Source organism: Saccostrea echinata, unplaced genomic scaffold (assembly GCF_033153115.1).
Source record: "Saccostrea echinata isolate AGI-Se365-2 ecotype Australia unplaced genomic scaffold, CSIRO_AGI_Sech_v1 ptg000051l, whole genome shotgun sequence".
Lineage (NCBI taxonomy): Eukaryota > Metazoa > Mollusca > Bivalvia > Ostreida > Ostreidae > Saccostrea > Saccostrea echinata.
In genome coordinates, this window is record NW_026889800.1 from 8,179,164 (window position 1) to 8,201,710 (window position 22,547).

Genomic DNA, 22,547 nt, shown 5'->3' on the forward strand with positions numbered 1-22,547 from the left:
AACTTTCTGTATTCCAGTGGCTGACTCTCAGCTTTTTTTAAAAAGCTAACCTTGTTTCATATACAGTGATATTTATGCTTATAATAAGGGAAATCCATACAGATCCGCTCCCCTAGATCCCGAATTCTCATTGGTTGTCCCAAAATAAAATCGATCAAGGTCAGTAAACATGGCGGATAAATTCAAGTTGTGATGTGGACATTCACGAAAAATAACCGATATACGGATTTTCTGTATATTTTTGGATCAATTAATGTCCTGCATACTTACATTTTATGAGTTCATGTAAGATATGTTAATAAAATACCCACTTACTGATAATTTGAGCCGAAATCTGTGTGGTAGTGAATCACTCCCGCACTTGCACCATTACGGAGATACTAAGGAGTTGTAGCCCTCTCCCCCCCCCCCCCCCAAAAAAAAAATCGGAGAGGGCTACATTATTGCAGCTAACGTCTTTGTAGCTCATTTTGACGTCACTTTAGCGCGAGTTTCTCCGTGCATATTTCTACACGTGAGTATACACGAAAATGGCATTCAAATTCTAGAGTTGGCTTAGTAGAAAAAAACATAGCAAATGTAAATATATATGCGACTTTTTCATGTTTTTAACACATTGTTTTTAGTCTCATTCCTTAAAATGCTTATTGAATATTCATTAGTCAGAGTATATATTATTAATGTTTGAAATTGATTCTAAATGTTTATGTTTATCATCAATTTTTGACACTCACTAGATATCTCCTAGGCACAATCACTTGTTTCTGTATTCTGTCTAATACCCCCGTAGTATAATAAACTTTTTACATGAGGTTTCTAATTCCAAATCCCATTACATGTAGTACAACCCTCCCAAATTTGAATGTAACCCCCCCCCCCACTTTTTTCAGAAATAATAAAAAATTAATGATGACAGTAAACATTATTTTGGTGTATTTTTACTCTTACATGATAAATGGGAATATTTCAAGTGAGAAAACAACGAATTTGAAGACAATGAATTGAAAATTGATGAAATTGAAATTCATTTGGAAAATAAAAAAAATCATCAAAAATAAAGGAACAACATCTGCATTCTGAGATTGTAGTAGATGGTTCTATAATTATAATAAAGAGGCATTGGTAAGCAAAATATCACCAGATGCGTTATTCTACCTTAAACTCTTTTGTGTTTCAGTAAATTTTTTTCGCTTTTATTTTTTGAATTTGTTAGTTTTGCTTGTTTAGTCTTTCCGTCGCCCTAATTATATACGAGCCATGTCAGATTCTCGCCTTATACTAAGAAAAAAGGTTATTATAATGAACACAATTGAATTAATGGAACACTTCATATAAAAAGATGTTATAATTTCTTTGGAACCTTCCAGTAAAGAATTATTACTCATTCAAATATGCACCAGTACATATAAAGGTAAATATGCATATTTTATTGTTTTGAAAAAATTTGATTTAGATTAACTTGTATGAATAATGATGTTTTAAAATAATGAAACGTTAAAATTTGCAAATAATAAACTTAAAAACAACATGGAGTCCCATTTTCTTTACCTATTCAAGTGATTGATATTATATTGAACAAATGAAATATTATTCTAATTACCACTTTAACCATTGCTACATTAAAATTGAAAGGAATGCATACCGAGAATATTTGACCTTGTTTGTTATTTAAAATATTAACAACTCAATAAAATGGCAATATAATTTTTTAACTTTGTAAAAAAAAAAATTACAATAGCGCTGTCATTTACACTCCATTAAAAATACTGATATCTAATTATTATGTATGCTTGAGAAAATTGCAATACAAAACTAAATACATTTCATATAAAATTCGAATCAGGAAAAGTGAAGTAAAACATATTTCTCCTATAATGAACGTAACGAAAACTTTTCATAAGTGTCCTCAAGCAGTTATTGCTTTTGTAACATGTGCAGCTAAAAAAACATGTTTGACACACAATCACAATTAGTTGTGAATTCTTTAGCTGTAATCGTCTTCTTCGCTGCACCAAGCATTAAAATGAAGGTACAATTTTCCATTTCTTAAAAGAAAAAGAAAAACGTATTGTACATTAAGAAAATCTTTGAGTTCATGACAAATGAATTTGCTAATAATGTATATTATCAAAATTTATTTCTGGAAGGTAAATTCAAGCAGAGGTTAGAAACCATCCATTGATTTTGAGCTTAAATGTTCATTAATTTTTACCTCTACGAAACAGAATCACAGTTTTGTATCATGAAAATCTTTTTTCTACATGCTTCCGACATGAAGTTTTTATGATTTGCCTTCACATTTTCTATGTTAAAAAAAAATCTGATTCCTACTCCTATGCACAAATTTCAAACATACTTCGTCTTCCAATAACCCTTAAAAAGTCAAAATGTCCAAATACTTTGGCCAAGAATATCTACAGTAAATCTACAAGAATATTGTTTTTTAAGCATCCTGAATATGAAAAATTTGGTTTGGATGTGATATGAATGAAAAAAAAAAATCACAACAGAAAACGGTAAATTTTAGAATAAGTAAATAATGTAGGGCTGAATCTGTTGAAATACGAATAGCATAGGTTTAACAATAGAAATTATCTTACCTTTGTAAAGTTAGTGATCTTGGTTCAAACTGAGAGGGGAAGGATTTGCAAAAAGATTTTTCCACCAAACGTAGAGAGTTTGAAATGTTAATCTCTAGTTCATTCTTATTTTCGGAGACAGAGATCTCTAACACATCGGATTTCAAACCTGATGATTTGAAAGAAAATGTTTAATATACATGTATAAGGTTCAGAAAGCAATATAAAAAAAATGAGACGCTATAATGTTCACAGTTCGAATAAACTTTCTCACATCATGAATTTTTTAACATCTATCAATGTGTGCAATGTGCAAAACTTATACATGTAATTCTATACAAAATATTTCTTGAAATAATAATTGGTATTTATTACTCTTTTTGATATTTATTATAAAAGGCTGAAATAATTTTTTATCAATCATTATTTGAATTTTGATACTTCGGATTTCATTTCATAATGTGTAACATTTACCTAGAAAATTTGCCTCTCTTTTCCGTCTTCGTTCCCAAATACATGTATATCCACCATCCTCATTATAACAAGTTGACCTTGCCGGACACAAATTCATTTTACATTCATTTCTGTCATTCTCGCATTGCATTCCGATATAACCACCATGACATCGGCATTCATAACTAGACTGATTCATAAAACAAGTCCCATTGTTTTGACATGGACCTGAAACACACTGATCAAAAACATCGCACGCTTTTCCCAAATAGCCCGGCATACACGAACAGAAGAATGCATCTTTTCCATTATGACAAGCTCCGTTGTTGTGGCAGGGCGAATTGAAGCAGTAATCATATTCTTCACAATTTTTCCCCTTCCACTCTAAAGGACAATCACAACTGTACGATGTATTTTGGTTATTGCAAATACCATTGTTAAGACATGGCAAAGTGTGGCAGTGGTCACGAGTTTCACAGTTCCTTCCTTCCCAACCTTGTGGACAAGTACAAATGTAGGTACCCAACTGATTTTGACAAACCCCACCATTTAGACAGGAATGATAGAAGCAATAGTCATACAGTTCACATCGGTCTCCATAATAGTTGTTGGAGCAAACACAGTAGAAAGAGGTGTTTCCATTTCTACAAGTTCCATTGTTTTCACAAACAGCTGTTTCACAGTAGTTTTTCTCTTCACATAATGTTCCTTTCCAACCAAGATTGCATTCACAGTAGTATCCAATATCGTTTTCGACACATTTTGCATCGTTTTCACATGGAGAACTTTTGCAGGGATGATATTCGCAGGTGTAGGCATTTTTAGTATTGATACAGATCTGGAGTGATCCACATGGACCGTCTTTGCAGAAATTTCGTTGAATGCAGTCAGTACCTGTCCAGTCCCGGGAACAATTACACATGGGTCCATATTCTGTATCAACACATTGTCCACCGTTAAGGCACTGAAATGTGGAACAATCCTGACATTCAAAGCCGTTCATATGGTTTACACAGGTAGTGTTCTTTGGGCAAGGATTCGTTACGCATTCATCTATATCAATGTCGCAGGTTTTTCCACTCCATCCTGTAGGACACATGCAATAGAAAGAACCATACATATTTATACAAGACGCCCCGTTTTTGCAAGGTGAACTTATCTGGCATTCGTTGACATCAATATCACAGTGTCGACCAGTAAACCGGTTGTCACATGTGCAAAAGAATGTATCTTCTACATTGAAACATGTTGCATTATTTTTACATGGTTGGAGAGAACATGAACTGATGTGATTTTCACAGTGACGTCCTGTCCAATTTGGTGTACACATACATCTATAATCACCATATGTGTTTACACAAGTCCCATGAGACCCGCACACAAAGTACTGACACTCGTTGACATCTTTGTCGCACAACTCTCCGTAGAAGAACGAAGAACACGAGCAAGTGTATCCATCTACACCATCGACACATGTACCATTGTTTCGACATGGGTTAGAAGCACATTCATTTATATCAATTTCACATCCCAAGCCAGAAAAACCTTGATCACAGCTACAAGTGAATCCACCTATATTATTTAAGCAAGAACCGTGTCCGTGGCAAGGGTTTTGTTTCTGACATTCATTTATATCCATCTGGCATGTTTTCCCTTCCCATCCTTTGGCACATCTACACGATCCTGTTGCGTGGAAATCTGATTGGTGCTGAATTAAAGATGAGTTTGATTTTGATGATGGTTTATGTAAAGTTGCTTCACATTTTCCACCATTGCTACAGTTTATAGATTTACATGGATCTATGATATTACAATCATGACCTATCCAGCCAGAATCACAGTCACAAGAAAATAAAGCATTTTTGCTGGCATGGCAATATCCGTGAAGACAAGTGTTGTTTTCGCAGGCATATGTTTCACAATTTTTACCCGTCCACTGTGGATCACATTTACAAGTATACGTATCAACCAAATTTTGACAAGTTCCCATTGAACCACAAGGTAAATTATAGCAGTAATCTTTAGTTGTGCAATTTTCTCCCATCCAACCTGATAAGCAGGAACACGATATTTGCGATCCGACTTGAAAGCAATGGGCATGGTCTCCACATGGCTGAGTGGTAACACACAGATTTTCTATCTCGCAGTGAAGTCCTGTCCACTCACTGGGACATAAACACGTAGAACTGTTGAAATAGTTATGGCATGTTCCGTTGTTTAAGCATTGTTCAGTCAGACAGTGGTTAACATTTTCACACAAAGAACCGTAAAAACCAACTTTACATGTGCACGTAAAATTAAGCGCATTATTATTGCAAAAAGCTCCATGCTGACAAAGAGAATTGGTGCAGTGATCAATATCAGTACATAAAGTGCCTGTCCATCCAGAGAAACAAGAGCAGATGTATCCAGTGTTTGTATCTACACATTTCCCATGATCTCCACAGGGATGACTCAAGCAGTGATCGATTCGATCACAATTTTCTCCAGCTAACCCATATGGACATACACAAGTATAACCCTTCACATCTTCTTTACAGACATGCGGGGCAACACAAGACGATGCTTTGCAAAACTGAATCGATTCACACATTTCCCCAGAAAATCCACTATCACATACGCAAACAAAATCATTATTCCCGGTAAAACATTTCCCATGATTAGAACAAGTTACATTATGACAGTAGTTGTATGACTGACATTCCAAACCCGACCACCCAGCATCACATTTGCAAGTAAAATCCTGATAATTTGATTCTACTACCCTGTGACAAACACCATGGTCGTTACACGTTTTTTTAAAGCACACGTCTTTTGTTTCACAATTTGGTCCAAGAAATCCAGGGTTGCATTGGCAAGAGTAATTATGAGGGTTATTCACACAACGGCCATTAAAAGAGCAATTTTGATGAGAACAGTAATCAACTAATTCACAACTTATCCCAGTAAAACCATCAAAGCAAGTGCAAGTGAACTTTGTTCCATTATTGCTGCAAATACCCTGCATGCATGGATTGAACTTGCAATAATTAATTGATTCACAGTTTTTTCCGTAGTATCCGTCTTGACATTGACATGTATAATTATCGTGGTTGTTTTGGCAAATGCCTTTGTGGGAACATGTCTGGTTGTAACAATGGTCAATTTCATCACAACTCTTTCCCTTGAACCCATCGTTGCAAGTGCAAATAAACCCTGTCCCACTTTTACTGCATACACCATAAAGGCAGGGGTTAAAATGACAATAATCGATAAATTCACAGTTTTTTCCCTCATAGCCTTTTTGACATTTGCAAACATAATCTGAACTATTCCTTTCGCATACACCATGACTACTGCATGATTGTTGGTAGCAATAGTCTATTTTCTCACAATTTCTTCCCATGAATCCATTGTTGCATTGACAGTAGAAGCCGTTATATGTCGTATTACAGGAACCGTGACCATTGCATGTTTGTCCATTACATGGATTTGGAACATCACAATTCTTCCCGATAAAGTTATCTGTGCAGGAACATATATAGTCTGATCCAGTGTTGGTACAATTGCCAGCATTTGCACAAGGCTTGTACGAGCAAAAGTCTACAACTTCGCATTTATGGCCGGTATATCCATTTGCACAATGACATTTGAAGCCGTGAACAGTGGATGAGCATGTTGCCCCATATTTACACGGATTACTGGCACAGAAGTCGTGAAGAGAGCAATCGGTTCCACTAAATCCTCTATTACAGGTGCAAACGGCGTGTCCATCCTCTATTCGACAAGATCCGTGTTGATGACACGTGCGTGCCCCACAGTGTGAAGACGTTAACGTTTCACAATCTTTTCCTGTCATTCCGCTTTTACATATACACTCATAACTTCCAATTTTGTTTCGACAAGTACCACCATTGCAATTTTTTGATAAACATTCGTCTTCATCCAGTTGACATTTTATTCCGTAAACGGAAGGTGGACACGCACACAGAAAACTACCGGCTGTATTAGAGCAATTCCCATGGCTACAAAATGCAGGTATGTTGCATTCGTTTACATCCTGGTCACAATTAACGCCATTCCAGCCTAAAAATTAATAAACTTTAATATTCCCAAATTCTCATCCTGATTAGACATTAAAGCTGAACACTACTCGTACAAGCTAATTCGGAGAATTTGTGTCTCCCGCTAAAGGAAAAATACCAGCATGTGCAGATTTAGAGAGGGATTGGGGGTTGGACCCCCCTGGATTTGCTGAGTTATTAAAATTAATGTATATACTGAAGGAAATAGAAAATGGCAATATGGATATATAGATATTTGATTGCTTATTCTTTAAAATGTGTACAGAAGATTCTTTTTATATATTATATATGTATATAAATATAAATATATGTTTATTTAAAATTATCACAATTTAATAATGACTTATGAGAAGGTTTGTACACGTCATAACTTCTTCATTTCATATGTTGAATACTATCATTTAGTAATCAAAAAAAAAATTCAAAAAAAAAAAATACGGGATCGTCTGGGAATTGAACCCGGGACCTCTCGCATCCAAATCGAGAATCATACCCTTATTAGACCAACGAGGCGCTGGACTTCGATGCATATCAAATGCAAATATATGTACACATATATTCAAGTTCGATATTGTCAAAATTTTACACAACACATGGTGTCTAATTTAGCCTTAACAAAACAGTTCTAATAGAAGTAATTAGAGTATAAAGTCCGTCGACAACCTGTATTATATGTAATAACTCTCCACATGTGCTAAAAATAAATTAAAAATTGTGCCACGCGACTTTTAATACAAATGGGGAGTTACTCTAAAACTTTGAGCGTTATCAATGCTAACAAATTTCTTTTGAGAAAAAAAAAATGACCCAAAAAAAAACGTGGCGAGACACTTTGAGAGGGGCGGACGGGGTCATAGAGAGTAATGGTATAAAATCTCACTGCAAAAGCTCTGCAGCTTCTTGAGATATCGACCGGAAACAAAGGTTTGACACAAAGACAGAATGTGTGAATTTACAACTTTGACCTTTGACCTTTTTAACCTCAATATCAATATGGTCTTCCCTAGGCCACAGGGAGTTGTCATGTAATATTTCATTACAAAAGCTCAAAGATTTCCCGAGATATCGCACGGACAGAATTTATTAATTTATGACCTTGACCTTTGACCTTTTGACCTCAAAATCAATAGGAGTCTTTCTCAGGCCACAGTAAGTTGCTATATAATATTTCATAGCAAAAGCTTAAAGGCTTCTCGAGATATCGCGCGAAAAACAAAGTGTTACAGACAGACAGAAATACAGACGAACGAACAGAAAGACGGAGGGACGGACAGACAGACTGAAATTAATATTCTCCACTTTCAGTGAAAGCGGGGAACAAAAAGGCATTGTCCGTCATAAAACTCCTTCATCGGCGCTATCCCCTACAACCCCTATATAAGCCGCAGACCTCTTTACAGTTCAAGGTATTTCACTGTAGAGGTCTGACGAGTATAGACTTAGAACTTACATTGCCATATTACTCGGTCGCGATAAAATTTTCAAATTTTACGCACCTTTTCCGAGCCAGGAGAAAAGTAACATGAAATATACAAGTCAATACATTATTTACAAATAGAAAATGCATATAAAAACAAGGAATAAACGTACAAAATCTAAGACAACGAGAGGAATACTACATGTCGGCCAAAGTGTGCAAACGGGTGTAACAAAATCGAAGGGTTTATCTACCTATGACGGTGACAATATGTACCTACCCTCACTGCACATATTGTCGTCCATCGGTACATATTGTCGCCGGCTGAAAAGTTACACATGTAAATATTGTCGCTGGCGACATTATGTGCCTCACCCTCACTGTACATATTGTCGCCCCACAGATATTGTTGTTTACAGATTTCGTTTTATTGTTTTTTTTTTTTTTTTTTTTTTTTTTTTTTTTTTTTTTTTTTTTGGTTTTGTGAATGTAATTGGTGTGTGATTCACACTAACGTGTCTCGTATGTTATTTCATGCAGCGTGTTTGTGATGGTACATTTTGTCGTCCTGTTCATATTGTCGCCGGCGACAATGTGTATCTACCCTCATGCGCATATTGTCGTCTATCAGAACATGTACATGTCGCATTACAATGCACGACAATGCTCCATATAAATATGACTAATCATTGCTTTGCTGTTTTTGAGATGATAATTTTTTTTAAAAAAATTCCCTTTATATATCCCTATGTAAAACTTTGATCGCCCATTGTGGCCCCACCCTAGGCCGGGTTTGATTTAAAGATTCTTGAATCTGCGCTACCTGAGGATGCTTCCATATAAACATCACTAATCATGGGCCTACATGTACTGCTGTTCCTCAGTGGTGGATCCAGAAATTTCAGAACGGGAGGGGCTTGGGTGTCATTTTTTTTTTTTTTTTGACAAGCAAAAAAAAAGTCATATATATAGAAATGGATGTTACTGTATATGTTAAGTAAATTATCTAATTATGATTTTTTTACCTATGGAGTAAATTGAATGTATATGCAAGATAAAAAAACAGAATTTACCAAAGCAAAAAAAGGACAAAAAAAGTGTGAAAATTAGCGACATCAATCAACCAGACTTGGAAGAGATTTATTTGGACCCGACACTCCAAACCACGCTTATAGTAGATATGTTTTTGCATAGATCAGATTAATTTGAATTATGCAAGTAGTTGTAGAGTGTTTCGGCAATTAAGTAGCCTCATCAGGGGTCACAGACACATAATTTGATGTTTATTTTGAGTAAGACCTGATTATCTCGTCGCCTATGATCTTGTGTTTGCTGTAAGCGATGATTGATTGAGAATTAAATAAAGTTTTGCATTCTGGATTTCTAAGAATGTTATTCCAATATTTCAGGATTCGTTTTTTCAGTCCTTTAATACAAGGGTTAAATTTAGTAACCAATACTGCAGGGTTACGTAATGGCTGTTTTTTAGTGTTTTTGAGGGTGAATTTTTATCGGCTTGTGTTGATCGTTTCTTTGATAGTAGGATCATTTTCTGAGGTAGAGTTACCCGCTTTGATAAGTGCGTCTTAAAGTTATTATGTGTTGCATTTAATATTATAGGGTCAGTAGTATTTCTCGCATGTCTAATGCATTCTCCTTTAATGAATCCTTTAAAAACAGCTGGGCTATGAGCGCGTATGTAGGTGTCACCACTTGCCGGTAGAGGGCTGCAAATTTAGATCTATACTTGGCACTCAGGGTCATTGAGCAGTGGGAGATTTTTTTCGTGCCAGCAGTCAAAATTGACTGAATGTTTTCACATAAGTATCATCTCTTCTGAGGCAGTAGTTCTTGAAAAAAAGATTTTGAAAGATTTTTTTCTAAATATTCTTTGAAAAACTTTGAACGCCTATTTTAGGCACACCCTTCCCTCGAGGGACATGATCTGAATACAACTGAATCTACACTTCATAATGAAGCATAAGTTTCAACTTTTCTGACACAGTTTTTCTTAAGAAGATTTTTTAAAGATGTCACTAAATTTTTACTAATTCTTAACTACTTCCCTTAAAAGAGGGCATGGACCTTCATTTGAACAAACTTGAATCCCTTTTATCCACGGATGCTTTGTGACAAGTTGGTTGTAATTGACCCAGTAGTTCTTGAGAAGAAGCTGAAATTGTGAAAAGGTTACAGACAGAGGAACGGAGGGACGGTCAGACAAAATGTGATCAGAAAAGCTTACTTGAACTTCCAGTTCAGGTGATCTAAAAATGTTAACCTCAACACCAATTACATGTATATCGGCACATGATTCTATATAAGAATAAAGCAAAGAATCATGATCATTACTACTGAACAAAAACTAATACTTCCAAGTATATACATGTATTAAACATCCGTCAAAACAATATATCGACTACAATATATGCCGACCTTGACTGTACATATTGTCGCCGACGACAATATGTGCTGGTGCTTGACTGTACATTTCGTCGTCCATTATGCGGGAGGAAAATAAGGCTTGTGTCAGTACATATTGTCGCCGGCGACAATATGTACCGATGGACGACAATATGTGCAGTGAGGGTAGGTACATATTGTCGCCGACGAAAATATGTACAAAACGACAACATGTACCGTCACATCTACCTGGTAGACAGACATCTCGGCCCATTGACACCTCGGCCCGTCACGTTTGACACCTCGGCCCTGACAGGTCGGCCCAAGATAACTGACACGTCGGCCCATATAAAAGACTCCTCGGCCCAAGCAAAATTTTGTGATAAAAATAATTAATCCAGTGTCTGAGTTGATATTATTATAGATATAATTATTCTTTCTGACGATTAAACGATTTTCGTCATAAAAATCAAATTGGCAAAAGGGGGGGGGGGTCTATGATAGATTGGTTCATTTCTATTTATAACTAAATAACTAAAATCATATAAGTCTTTAACTTGCATCTCTCTCTTGTGAGAGATGCGCAATGTATATGCTAAGTAATGCTAGATTTCAACATACTAGCAATTCTTTCTTACGATTTTATATATTTGTATGTTATCGTACCATTTTGCATTGTTTCTCTGACGATTTGAAACATTTGAGATAGGTCAATAATCCGTGAAAAGAAATGGATTACATTTAAACATTTTTTTTTCATTTTTTCTTGGGAGGTTAATGCAAGAATAAACAGATGCAGCCTTTATGATTTTTTTTATCTACATGTACAATATGGTTGAAACCATGCATTAATTTTAGATTAAAATTTTATGTTTCATTGACTGAAAAGCAACCATTGATAGAGGAAGCGTAGGGAAAAGCGGACTCGAGATAGTTTAGCAATGTAAATGAATTTACGAATGTACAAGGGGCATTTAAAAGTTCTGTTAACTGCTTGATAAAATGAATGTTAACTTTCGTGAGTGTTTTCTTAGGAATAAAAAAAAATAGAAAATATTCAATGGCTGTAAATGTACTGTCTCACAGATAAGCCTGCTCGTAATTAATTCTTCATTGTCACCAGTATGACACACACTTGAGACTCCAAAGCATGCGCCGCGGCATTTTGTTTGTTTATCAGTTAGCACCTTAATTATATATGTCTTCTCATTCCTTGATTAAAGTCAAAATGCTCATGGAAGGTTTTTTATAATCTAAAATAAAAACATTGATCGCATATTCGATAAATTTTTTCAATCAGTATTTTATTTAAGGACCCTCTCTACACTGCACCCTATTTTCAGGGTACTTTTGTGTAATTAGACTGACCCACCATTTAACATAAAAATAGAAGAAATTGTAATTTGAACTGTATCACATAATTTAAAATAAATCCAAGTATTCTAAACATTATATTAGACCGAGATATAGTATTTGAAAACTTCATTTACATGTATTTTATCCATTTTCCTAAGTAAAGGCAATTTTTCTTTATTATTACTTCAGTGTCTTTGAAGATTTTTCCTGAATAAAAAAGGCACGCTCCCTATATTAAAAATGAGTTCGTTAATTTCAAAATATCCTCCTTTGTGCTATAGAATTTTTTCAAAGTCCAAAAAACATTTTTCATCGGTGTATAGAGGGTCCTTAAGTCGCAATTTGGAAATATAAAATATTTCGTAATGAAATTTTGCTTGGGCCGAGGTGTCTTATATATGGGCCAATCTGTCTTAAATCTTGAGCCGACCTGTCTGAGCCGAGGTGTCATTGGGCCGAGATGTCAATGGGCCGAGGTTTCTGACATTCATATTCCTTTGTGACGGTGCCTATTTATGATTAGTGTTCCGCTTTTATTACAGAAAGTCATCCACTTACCCATTTTGCAATAGGTATTTCCATTAACGACACACTTCTTTGGATTACCAGGACAATGGACAGAGCAATCGGAACCATAGTAACCCTCAGAACAGTAGGCCTTGTAGGTTATCTGAATACTGAAATGAGAGTAATATGTAGCTAAACTGTACAATCTGACCCATAGTAACCCTCAGAACAGTAGGCCTTGTAGGTTATCTGAATACTGAAATGAGAGTAATATGTAGCTAAACTGTACAGTCTGATCCATAGTAACCCTCAGAACAGTAGGCTTTGTAGGTTATCTGGATACTGAAATGAGAGTAATATGTAGCTAAACTGTACAATCTGAACCATAGTAACCCTCAGAACAGTAGGCCTTGTAGGTTATCTGGATACTGAAATGAGAGTAATATGTAGCTAAACTGTACAATCTGAACCATAGTAACCCTCAGAACAGTAGGCTTTGTAGGTTATCTGGATACTGAAATAAGAGTAATATGTAGCTAAACTGTACAGTCTGATCCATAGTAACCCTCAGAACAGTAGGCTTTGTAGGTTATCTGGATACTGAAATAAGAGTAATATGTAGCTAAACTGTACAATCTGAACCATAGTAACCCTCAGAACAGTAGGCCTTGTAGGTTATCTGGATACTGAAATAAGAGTAATATGTAGCTAAACTGTACAATCTGAACCATAGTAACCCTCAGAACAGTAGGCTTTGTAGGTTGTCTGGATACTGAAATAAGAGTAATATGTAGATAAACTGTACAGTCTGAACCATAGTAACCCTCAGTACAGTAGGCCTTGTAGGTTATCTGGATACTGAAATAAGAGTAATATGTAGCTAAACTGTACAATCTGAACCATAGTAACCCTCAGAACAGTAGGCCTTATACGTTATCTGGATACTGAAATAAGAGTAATATGTAGATAAACTGTACAGTCTGAACCATAGCAACCGTCAGTACAGTGGGCCTTGTACGTTATCTGGATACTGAAGGATAAATGATTTCATTATGCTGATTGATATTCCCCTGAAACATTTAAATGTACAACATGACGTTAAATACACTGTACATTTACATTTATATTTTAAAGCATGAAATAATATCTTCCCTTGTTAATATCTCAAAATATTGAATAATACGTACTTAAATGAAAACATTTTTTGTCCAGGAAATAACTAGCACGATACCTTCCCTTGTTAATATTATTTCAAAATATTATTATTTTATTAATAATAAATATTATTACTTACCTGAAAACATTTTTATCCAGGAAAAAACTAGCTTGTAATTTTTTCTGACGCCAAAATTGGGACAACATGTTGTCACCGATATGAAGGTCATGATCCATGATTTCGGATTTGAACAAAAGGGGCAGGGCTGTAGACTGTAAGTCATGTACTTCTAAAGAGAGTCGATCATGATCTTTATCCTGCGTCAGAAAAAAAATTGAGGTATTAGGAATTACAGCTGAATCTTATTCGTTTCATTACAATGATGTTGTTTAGTTCTGCAATAACACTACAGTAATATTGGTAGAATATAGGTAAAAGTACAGAGTGATGCAAAAAAGTATTTTTTAAAATGATGCAATCACAATTTCTGCTATGAGTAAAATACATGTAGCTGGCCACCTGTCAATTGTGACAATATTTATAAAAGTGTCATAGGTTTACATCTGATACAATACTAAAACAAACGATGGGCAGAAAAGGGAAAGAGTTTAGTCCGGAAGAAAAAAGAATTGCTGTAAATATTTTTGATAGTGGAAATTCTTTAACAGAAAAGAGCCAATTGTTAGAAAGGCCTCTCACAGTACTGTTAGTACCTTCATTTGACGATATTTATTGCGTGATGAAATAAAGAATCGGCGTAGAAGTGGCAGACCAAAAAAAATTACACATCTTGATTATCGCAAATATGAACGATTCCGTTAAATATAACAGAAGACGCACATTGTCCGATATAATTGTGAAATTTAACCAAAATTATAACTACTCTAGACAAAATTGCTAACACACCACTTGTTATCCTTATTTGTGAATTGATCATTTGCCTGATCGGTACTAGTATATGAAATATGCCATCTTTTTCAAAACAGTTGGATTGACAAATGTCTTGTGTCATGACAAAATCATTAAAGGGCCTTGCCCGAAAACCAATTTCCCGACGTGCACTGTTTCAAAGTTTAAACAATAGAAAATCAAAGTTCCAAAGTTTTTACTATCATATAGTAAATCAAAGTTTCAAAGTTTTCACTATAGTGAATCAACGTTTCAAAGTTTTCACTATACAATATCAAAGTTTCAAAGTTCTCACAATAGTTGATCAACGTATTAAAGTATTTTAATTTTTTTTTTTTTTTTTTGGTTTGTTTTTGTTTTTTGTTTTGTTTTGTTTTGGTTTTTTTTTTTTTTTTTTTTTTTTTTTTTTTTTTTTTTTTTTTTTTTTTTTTTGCTTATTTTGCCGTTTTTTAGGGGATGGATGTGGGATTGGGTGGGTGCTGGGGGTTGTTGTACATGTTAATTAAAATTAACAAATTAGTTAATTCAAATGCAATATTTACATTTATTATATAGCTAATAAATAGTCTATGATGAAAAACTACTAAAAGTCTAGAGAATTTTAGCGTTCAATATCTTGGCGTTTTATTGAACGCTGAGTTTGTATTACGTAAATGAGTATACCCGAAACATTCCGGATTCGAGCGTTCAATATCGAATGCGCGTTGTAAACAAAAAATGTCGTCTAGTTCACAGGCCTTTGGATCGCTTAAATCCGACTTTAAAAAATGGAGTATATAAAAAAGATATTTTTTAACACCTTAATTTTTCAAACGATCTAAGGGTCTGTGGTCTGGTCATCCTCACAGAGGCAACTTTATGAGAGGCAGTGGCAGCTAGGTAAGATGTGATTATTTTCACAAAAATTAAAATTATTTATTAATAATTTAGTACGTATTAGTCTCAATAAAACCTCAATAAACAAATCATAACGTTTGTTAGGATCATTGGAATGTTGCAATATTGAACACTTACAGATAAGACGTTAATTTAAATACCAAAACTAAAAATTCTTATTAATTTGAGTTATTTAATCGAAAAAATTAATATATATCAATGGGAGATGTTTTAGCTATATAATAAAGGAGTTATTGAACTTATACTGGTGAATGTCGGCACAAATTGGCTATACAAATGCACTCGCAAGCTCGTGCATTTGTACAGCCAAGTCGTGCCAATATTCACCAATACAAATTCAATAACTCTATATTATTAAATTTAAAAAATAGATGTTTACTGAAGTTGATGGAGAAGGTGTTTTGGTTCTAATGACACAAATTTTATTGTATAGTATATCGTTTTTCTTTCTCCATAAAAAAAACTTACACTACATCTGCATTAAATTAAATACATATAAATAAATGTTGCTCATCTACTGGCACGAGAGACAACCTTACGTTAAAATTCATTTCCTTTACACTAAAGTTTGTAGGGGAGGGGTCAGGTTTATAAAAAGTTCCCTGAAGCTTTTATGAATTTTGACCATGATATATCATAAAATGTCAAGAATAGAAATCAAAAAAATAATTCCACGGGTTTTACTATAGTAAATCAAAGTTTCAAAGTTTCTACTATAGTAAATCAAAGTCTCAAAGTTTTTACTATAGCTAATCAAAGTTCCAAATTTTTACAATAGTAAATCAAAGTTCGAAGTTTTTACCTTGGTACTATAGTCACAAATGTAACTATAGTACACTATAATTAACTATAGTTTACTATGGTATTTTTTGTTAATATATACCGAAGGTGGTCCGTGAGGTTGCGAGGGAAGCAGTCTCCTACTTAAAAATCAAATAATATAACCTGATTGACGACTATATCGCTTAGTAGTCATCCAGTGCCTAGGTGTCCTTACCAAATCCATCAACTTCCGGTTGTCCCATTTTTGTGGAACAATTTTGAAATAATTGTGTGGTGCTTACGTAATGCAGTCGCTATCTATAGTAAACTTTTTTTAATGATTTTTTTAATTCGTTTGTAACAATTTTTCATTAGGGGAATGAATAATCTTTTAACTGTTTTAATTTTTTCCAAAGGATCCCCCTTCAGACACCACACTGGCTGCCTTAGCACGCTCTTCTTCGGGTCAAACGCTGCATCCAGTGTAATTTTTTTACTGAGTTTTCAATTAGTCGAACATTAAAAGAATACAACCACAAAGAAAACAGAGAAATTTATTCCACCAAAAAGTAAGAACACGATTTCATTTTTTTTTTCTATGAAATGGTTACGCTTCAGTAAACATTGCTGTTTTTTATCAGTTAAAACATTTAAAGGCCTCATTTTTTAAAATTAAAGTAACATAATTATTTATCAAAAACATCATAAATAAGTTTTGAAAAAAAATTAATTAATTTTAGTGGTGCCTTATCAATTTTGTCTGGTGTAGAACTGTCCAAAATGGACAAATACCCCTGCTGGATTTTTCAGAAAAAGTACCAAGTCACTCAAAGTATTTTATGGATCTAGAAATGTTCACAGTTTGTTAACATTGACAGTGAAAATTTAATTGTTCAATGTATTTAATGAATGATGAATTTAAGTCACAGCTTATTTATATTTTGTTTTATTAGATTGAAAAAAAAATTATTTGCAACTTTGTGAGACATATGACGCTAAGCAATCGAGAGAGTTAGAGACCAAATCTTAAATTCTTTCTGTCCAACTCCCAGGAGATATAGATACATGTAACACCTGCTTGATCAGCGATGCTCTAACAGAAATGACTAAGACACACAGTGCTCATTAATGAAATATATGGAGATAACGAACAGTATTCAAGCTCAAAAGTCCATTATACAATACAAAATAGGAGCAGAGCAAACACGGACCTCCAAACATCAGAGGTGGGATCAGGTGCCATGGAGGAGTGAGCATCCCCTGCCGACCGGTCACACCCGCCGTGTGCTCCTTGTCATGATCGGGAAATAACGGAAAAACCCGTCGACAATTCAGTGTGTAAAAAATGGCCTAACAATTAGTATGAAAAACGTCAGTCAGCATTTGACTCAATGATAAATTGTATGTGCTGACAATTAATCTTTTACTGGATGCTTGTCCACTTATTAATCCCAAGGGACAGATTGATATACACTATCTGATTTGCATTTTTATAGTACAATATAAATGCATATCTATACCATTACTATTAAAAACGACGATTACTTATACATGTATGTTATAAAGTTTTATATAACCAAAAAAAAGTAATCTTTATGCAACATTTTTATATAAAGTTACAGCATAACTCTTAGATTTGACATTTAAACTTGTTTTAATTCTTGGTGGCTTTTTGTTAAGTTTAATTTACAAGACCTGGATTTAAAGCTGCAATTCCCATTTTTTTTCTACAGATGTACCAACTGGCAGTTTCTTGATTCTATGTCTCAAATCTACATGAAAAAAATGACTAGGTCAATAAAAATGAAAAACTAGATGTGTCGTTACGCCACAAATGCCCCCGCAGGCAGCCAAAATTTCAAATGCCATATTTAGTTTTAAATTTGTTTGCACAAAAGATTTTTTTCTAAGTTCAAGGAGCATAAGTAAGGTAAACATAGGTAATTTGAGATTACAGAGCTCACCTCAACGAATATTGTCTTTAAGGAAGGCAATGTCCAACACTAAACTAATAATCTAGTAGTGTGCATCGCTAGATTCAACATTTATGCAATTTTGGTCTGATATGCATGCATTTACTCGGGAATGGACTTACCTAAAAACTTTAAACTAGTTACTCATCCAGAAAATGTAAGTCAAATTCAGCTGAAGCAAATTTGAGAATGTTTATCCCTTGATGCAATATCCATGCAAATTTGGTTCAGATAGGCCTTATAGTTTCTTGGTAATGGACCTGCTCAAAAAACTTTAACCTGGTTACTCATCCGGAAAATGTAGGTCAGATCCAGCATCCAAAGCAAGTCCAGTAGTGTGCATCTTTAGTTGTATCATCCATGCAAGTTTGGTCAATATAGGGCTTACAGTTACTTGGAAATGAGATCTGCTCCAAAAACTTTAACCTGCTCACTCATCCGGAAAATGTAGGTCAGATCCAGCATCCGAAGCAAGCCTGGTAGTGTGCATCCTTAGATGTATCATCCCTGCAAGTTTGGTCAACATTGGGCTTGGAAATGAGACCTTAATCTGGCATAAAAACATTAACCTGGTCATTCTTTAGCTGAAAATGCAGCATCTGAAACCTTGACTGGTGCAATGAAACACACTAGAAGTATCTTCCATGCACCTTTGATTAATGCAGGGCATGAAGTACTTGAAAAGAAATCTGCTCCAAAAGCTTTAACCTGGGACGCCTGCGCCGAGGGTATTACATACCCCCCCCCCCCAAAAAAAAAAAAACTATACAATGTAAATCTTATTAAGATGGCTCTATAAAAATCATCTGACCACGACCAAATTTGAACTTGACCTGTATTTTCTGGTAAAATATCTGCATATGCAATTTCAACCATATACATTCATCCCTACAAAAGTTAGAGAGCGGAAACTGAAAATTTCGTATTTTTTTCTAAGTCCAAGGGGAATAACTCTGTCAAAAATCATCTGACCACGGCTAGATTCAAACTTGATCTGTAAATTCTGGTAAAATACCTGTATATGCAATTTCAACCTTACAGATTGCTTTCTCTAATAAAATTCAGATGTCTTCCATTCAAAAGCATATCCAAGGTGCATCGATAATTTTGACTTCTTGGAGAAAACATTTGTGTGTTTAATGCATATGAAGCGGAACTAGATTGTCACCACTTACCCAACTGTCTACTTCAAGCAGAATAGGATTTGTTGTGTTTCCGATCACGGAACCATAGATGACATCATTTCTCTCCATGTTAAGAGTCGTTGTGATCTCATCAAGGCAATTCTTTGAGGAATCTCTGCAAAATTATAAGGCCAAGATTAAATGTCTCCCTCCTCCCACACCCTCTTTTCCCTCCTATCTCCAACCAATTTCCTTTTCCTTCTATCAGAAAGAAAGAAATATGTGGTGCAATCATTAATTTAGGTATTAGTTAATCTTACTGTAAACTTTTGTTGAAATATTTTGATGGTTTGTTGGAAAGAAGATACACAGAATTGCGCAAAAAGTACAAAATACGTGTTTTGTTAAAATTTTGTACTTAAATTGTAATCTTTAAGAATTTCACAGCTGGCTAATCCCTGTGAAATACAAACTTGAGGCACAGTTTGAGCAGTGGTTTACAAAGGTCCGGACAAGGACTTGTTCTGGCTTCCTGACAACAGCCTCCGCCATGAAGAAGGTTACTGGGACTTTTAACTTCATCTATATGAATGAAGAACGTGATCTTCCCATTGGTACACTACAGAGAAAAAAAAGGAGCACAATTTTTAACAAAAATCAAACGGAATATATGTCACGTTGAAATGAAGTCCCACTTTTCCCACAGAAATAACCCTAACGTCTTGAGAACAGATTTTTCATGCTTAATAAACTGTAATATTAATTAGCTCACCTGAAACGAAGGTTCAAGTGAGCTTTTCTGATCTAAGAGTGTCCTGTGTACATCTGTTTGTCATCTGTTGTGTGTTGTCTGTAACTTTTTTCACATTTTCGACTTCTTCTCAAGAACCACTAGGCCAATTTCAACCATACTTTCCCCAAAACTCCTTGGATAAAGGGAATTTATTTTTTGTTTACATACAGGGCCAGCCCTCTTTCAAGGGGATATGATTAAGAATTATATTAAATATGTAATTAAAATCTAATGGTATCTTTTGAAAATATTTTTCTCTAGAAAAGATTAAGCTTGTGTGAAAGCTTCATTCCATAGTGTAGATTCAGGTTTGTTCAAATCATGATCCCCAAAGGTAGGGTGGGATCACAAGAGGGCTTAGGTTTTACCTAGGAATGTACAGGAAATTTCTGCAAAAATCTTTTCAAGAACAGAAAAACATCCATCCTCAGGTACTATAGATTAAAGTTTTTTTTCAAACAATGACCCCTTGGGACAGGGTGAGGCCACAAGAGGGGGTCAAAGTTGTACATGGGTATATATAGAATTTTTTAAAAAATCTTTTCTTAAAAACAGCAAAGCTTTGATTAGTCATAAAAATACAAAAGCGTCCTCGGATAGTTTAGATTCAAGTTTGTTCAAATCATGACCCCTTATGGTAGGATGGGGCCACATCGGGGGATAAAAGTTTTACTTAGGCATATATAGGAAAAAATCTTTAAAAATCTTCTTCTGAAGAAAAGCAAAGCGATGAATAGTCATATTAATATGGAAGCATCTTGGAGTAGTGTAGGTTCATTTTTTTTTTCAAATCATCACCCCCATGGGGTAGGGAGGAACCACGTATTTATTTAAACTTTTCAATTCTGAACTGATTTCTGCTATTCCCTAGCAGTTGTCAAAGTGCTCAGGTGAGCGATGTGGCCCATGGACCTCTTGTAAAACAGAAGTGAATCCATTACATGATATGAGTTGAAAGCAAATGTCATTTTTAGAATATTTAGGTAGTTAATTTCCAGAAAGCTTTTATAATTAATTCTTGAATACTCAGAAGTGTCATATTCACGAACACTACCGAGATTATATTTAATGTACAATTTATTTGCAGGTTTATGAATAAACAAGGGTTTCGTAAAAAATTGAAAATTGTACACCTTTTATGTATAATTTTTGTTCAATATAAACCGTTCTAAGCATTATTTATATTTTTAAGCCTTAACACAAAACTGAAAACAAAATATTTTATTTCAAATCTTCAAAATTTCAAGTCGAGAGAAGTGTGAGACAGCGAGTCTTACGATTTTTTGAGTGACTATTATGGCAATTTTCCATGAGTTAAAATTTTGGGTTGAGACTCAATTATTTGAACTATATATATTAAGATTTTATACTAAATTTGACAATTCTTGAATCGAAAGAACTCATATTTCCATTAAAAAATCAGTTGACTTTCATATAAACTTTTAGACAAAATATTGTCGATATGATCTAAGCATTGGGAAAAACCTACTCTGAGAAAAACAAGGGGGAAATATGGCTCTACTGTGAATTTTCCCTCGGAGGAAATCCTACTCTATAGAACAGATTGGGGGGGGGGGGGGGGGCTGGCTAAGGGGGGAATCCTACTCTACAACACCGGTATATTTTCTTTAAAGGTTAAATACAAAATCATGTTCCATAAGTTATATTTCAAAAGGTTTTCCTTTTTAACTATCAAATATTCATAAATGAAATGCCCATTGTATGATATCTTCACAATGTTAACTAACATTAATACTTCGAAGGACATAAGTCATAATGCAACTTGTCTTCCCAGTGTAAAATAAAATGTATGGTAAGCATTTGCAGGATGTATTTCATTTTTTCATATTTAGTATAATCAGTGCATTTAATTGATTTAAATAATTATTTGAGTAAAAAAGTTCATTTATAAACTTTAAATTCTTACTGAAGTCAAAGCTACAAAAATCCATATCAATCTCATAAACTCATCCATTGTGGTTATTTGACCTACACAGCAGGTTTACATTATTATATAGATAGCAATCAATACAACTGTGTTGATTATCATCACAAATCTACCTATTTGATAACACTTGCCTTAACCTTTTGAGTTAATGTTTCAAATTTAAATCATTAATCCCTATCAAAACTTTTTTTAAATTTCATGCACCT

The 22,547-nt window shown here is 34.4% G+C and overlaps 1 protein-coding gene across 1 annotated transcript; it reads right to left on the reverse strand.

The window, feature by feature from the left end:
• Nucleotides 1-1,984: 1,984 nt before the first annotated feature.
• Nucleotides 1,985-22,368, reverse strand: LOC133203541 (fibropellin-1-like). Its single transcript, XM_061339312.1, has 8 exons — nt 22,321-22,368; nt 20,074-20,219; nt 19,652-19,775; nt 14,074-14,252; nt 12,831-12,949; nt 3,054-7,097; nt 2,601-2,748; nt 1,985-2,045 (listed from the first exon to the last, which is right to left on the reverse strand). The coding sequence occupies exons 1-8, from the start codon at nt 22,366-22,368 to the stop codon at nt 1,985-1,987; spliced, it is 4,869 nt and encodes a 1,622-aa protein (XP_061195296.1).
• Nucleotides 22,369-22,547: the final 179 nt, after the last annotated feature.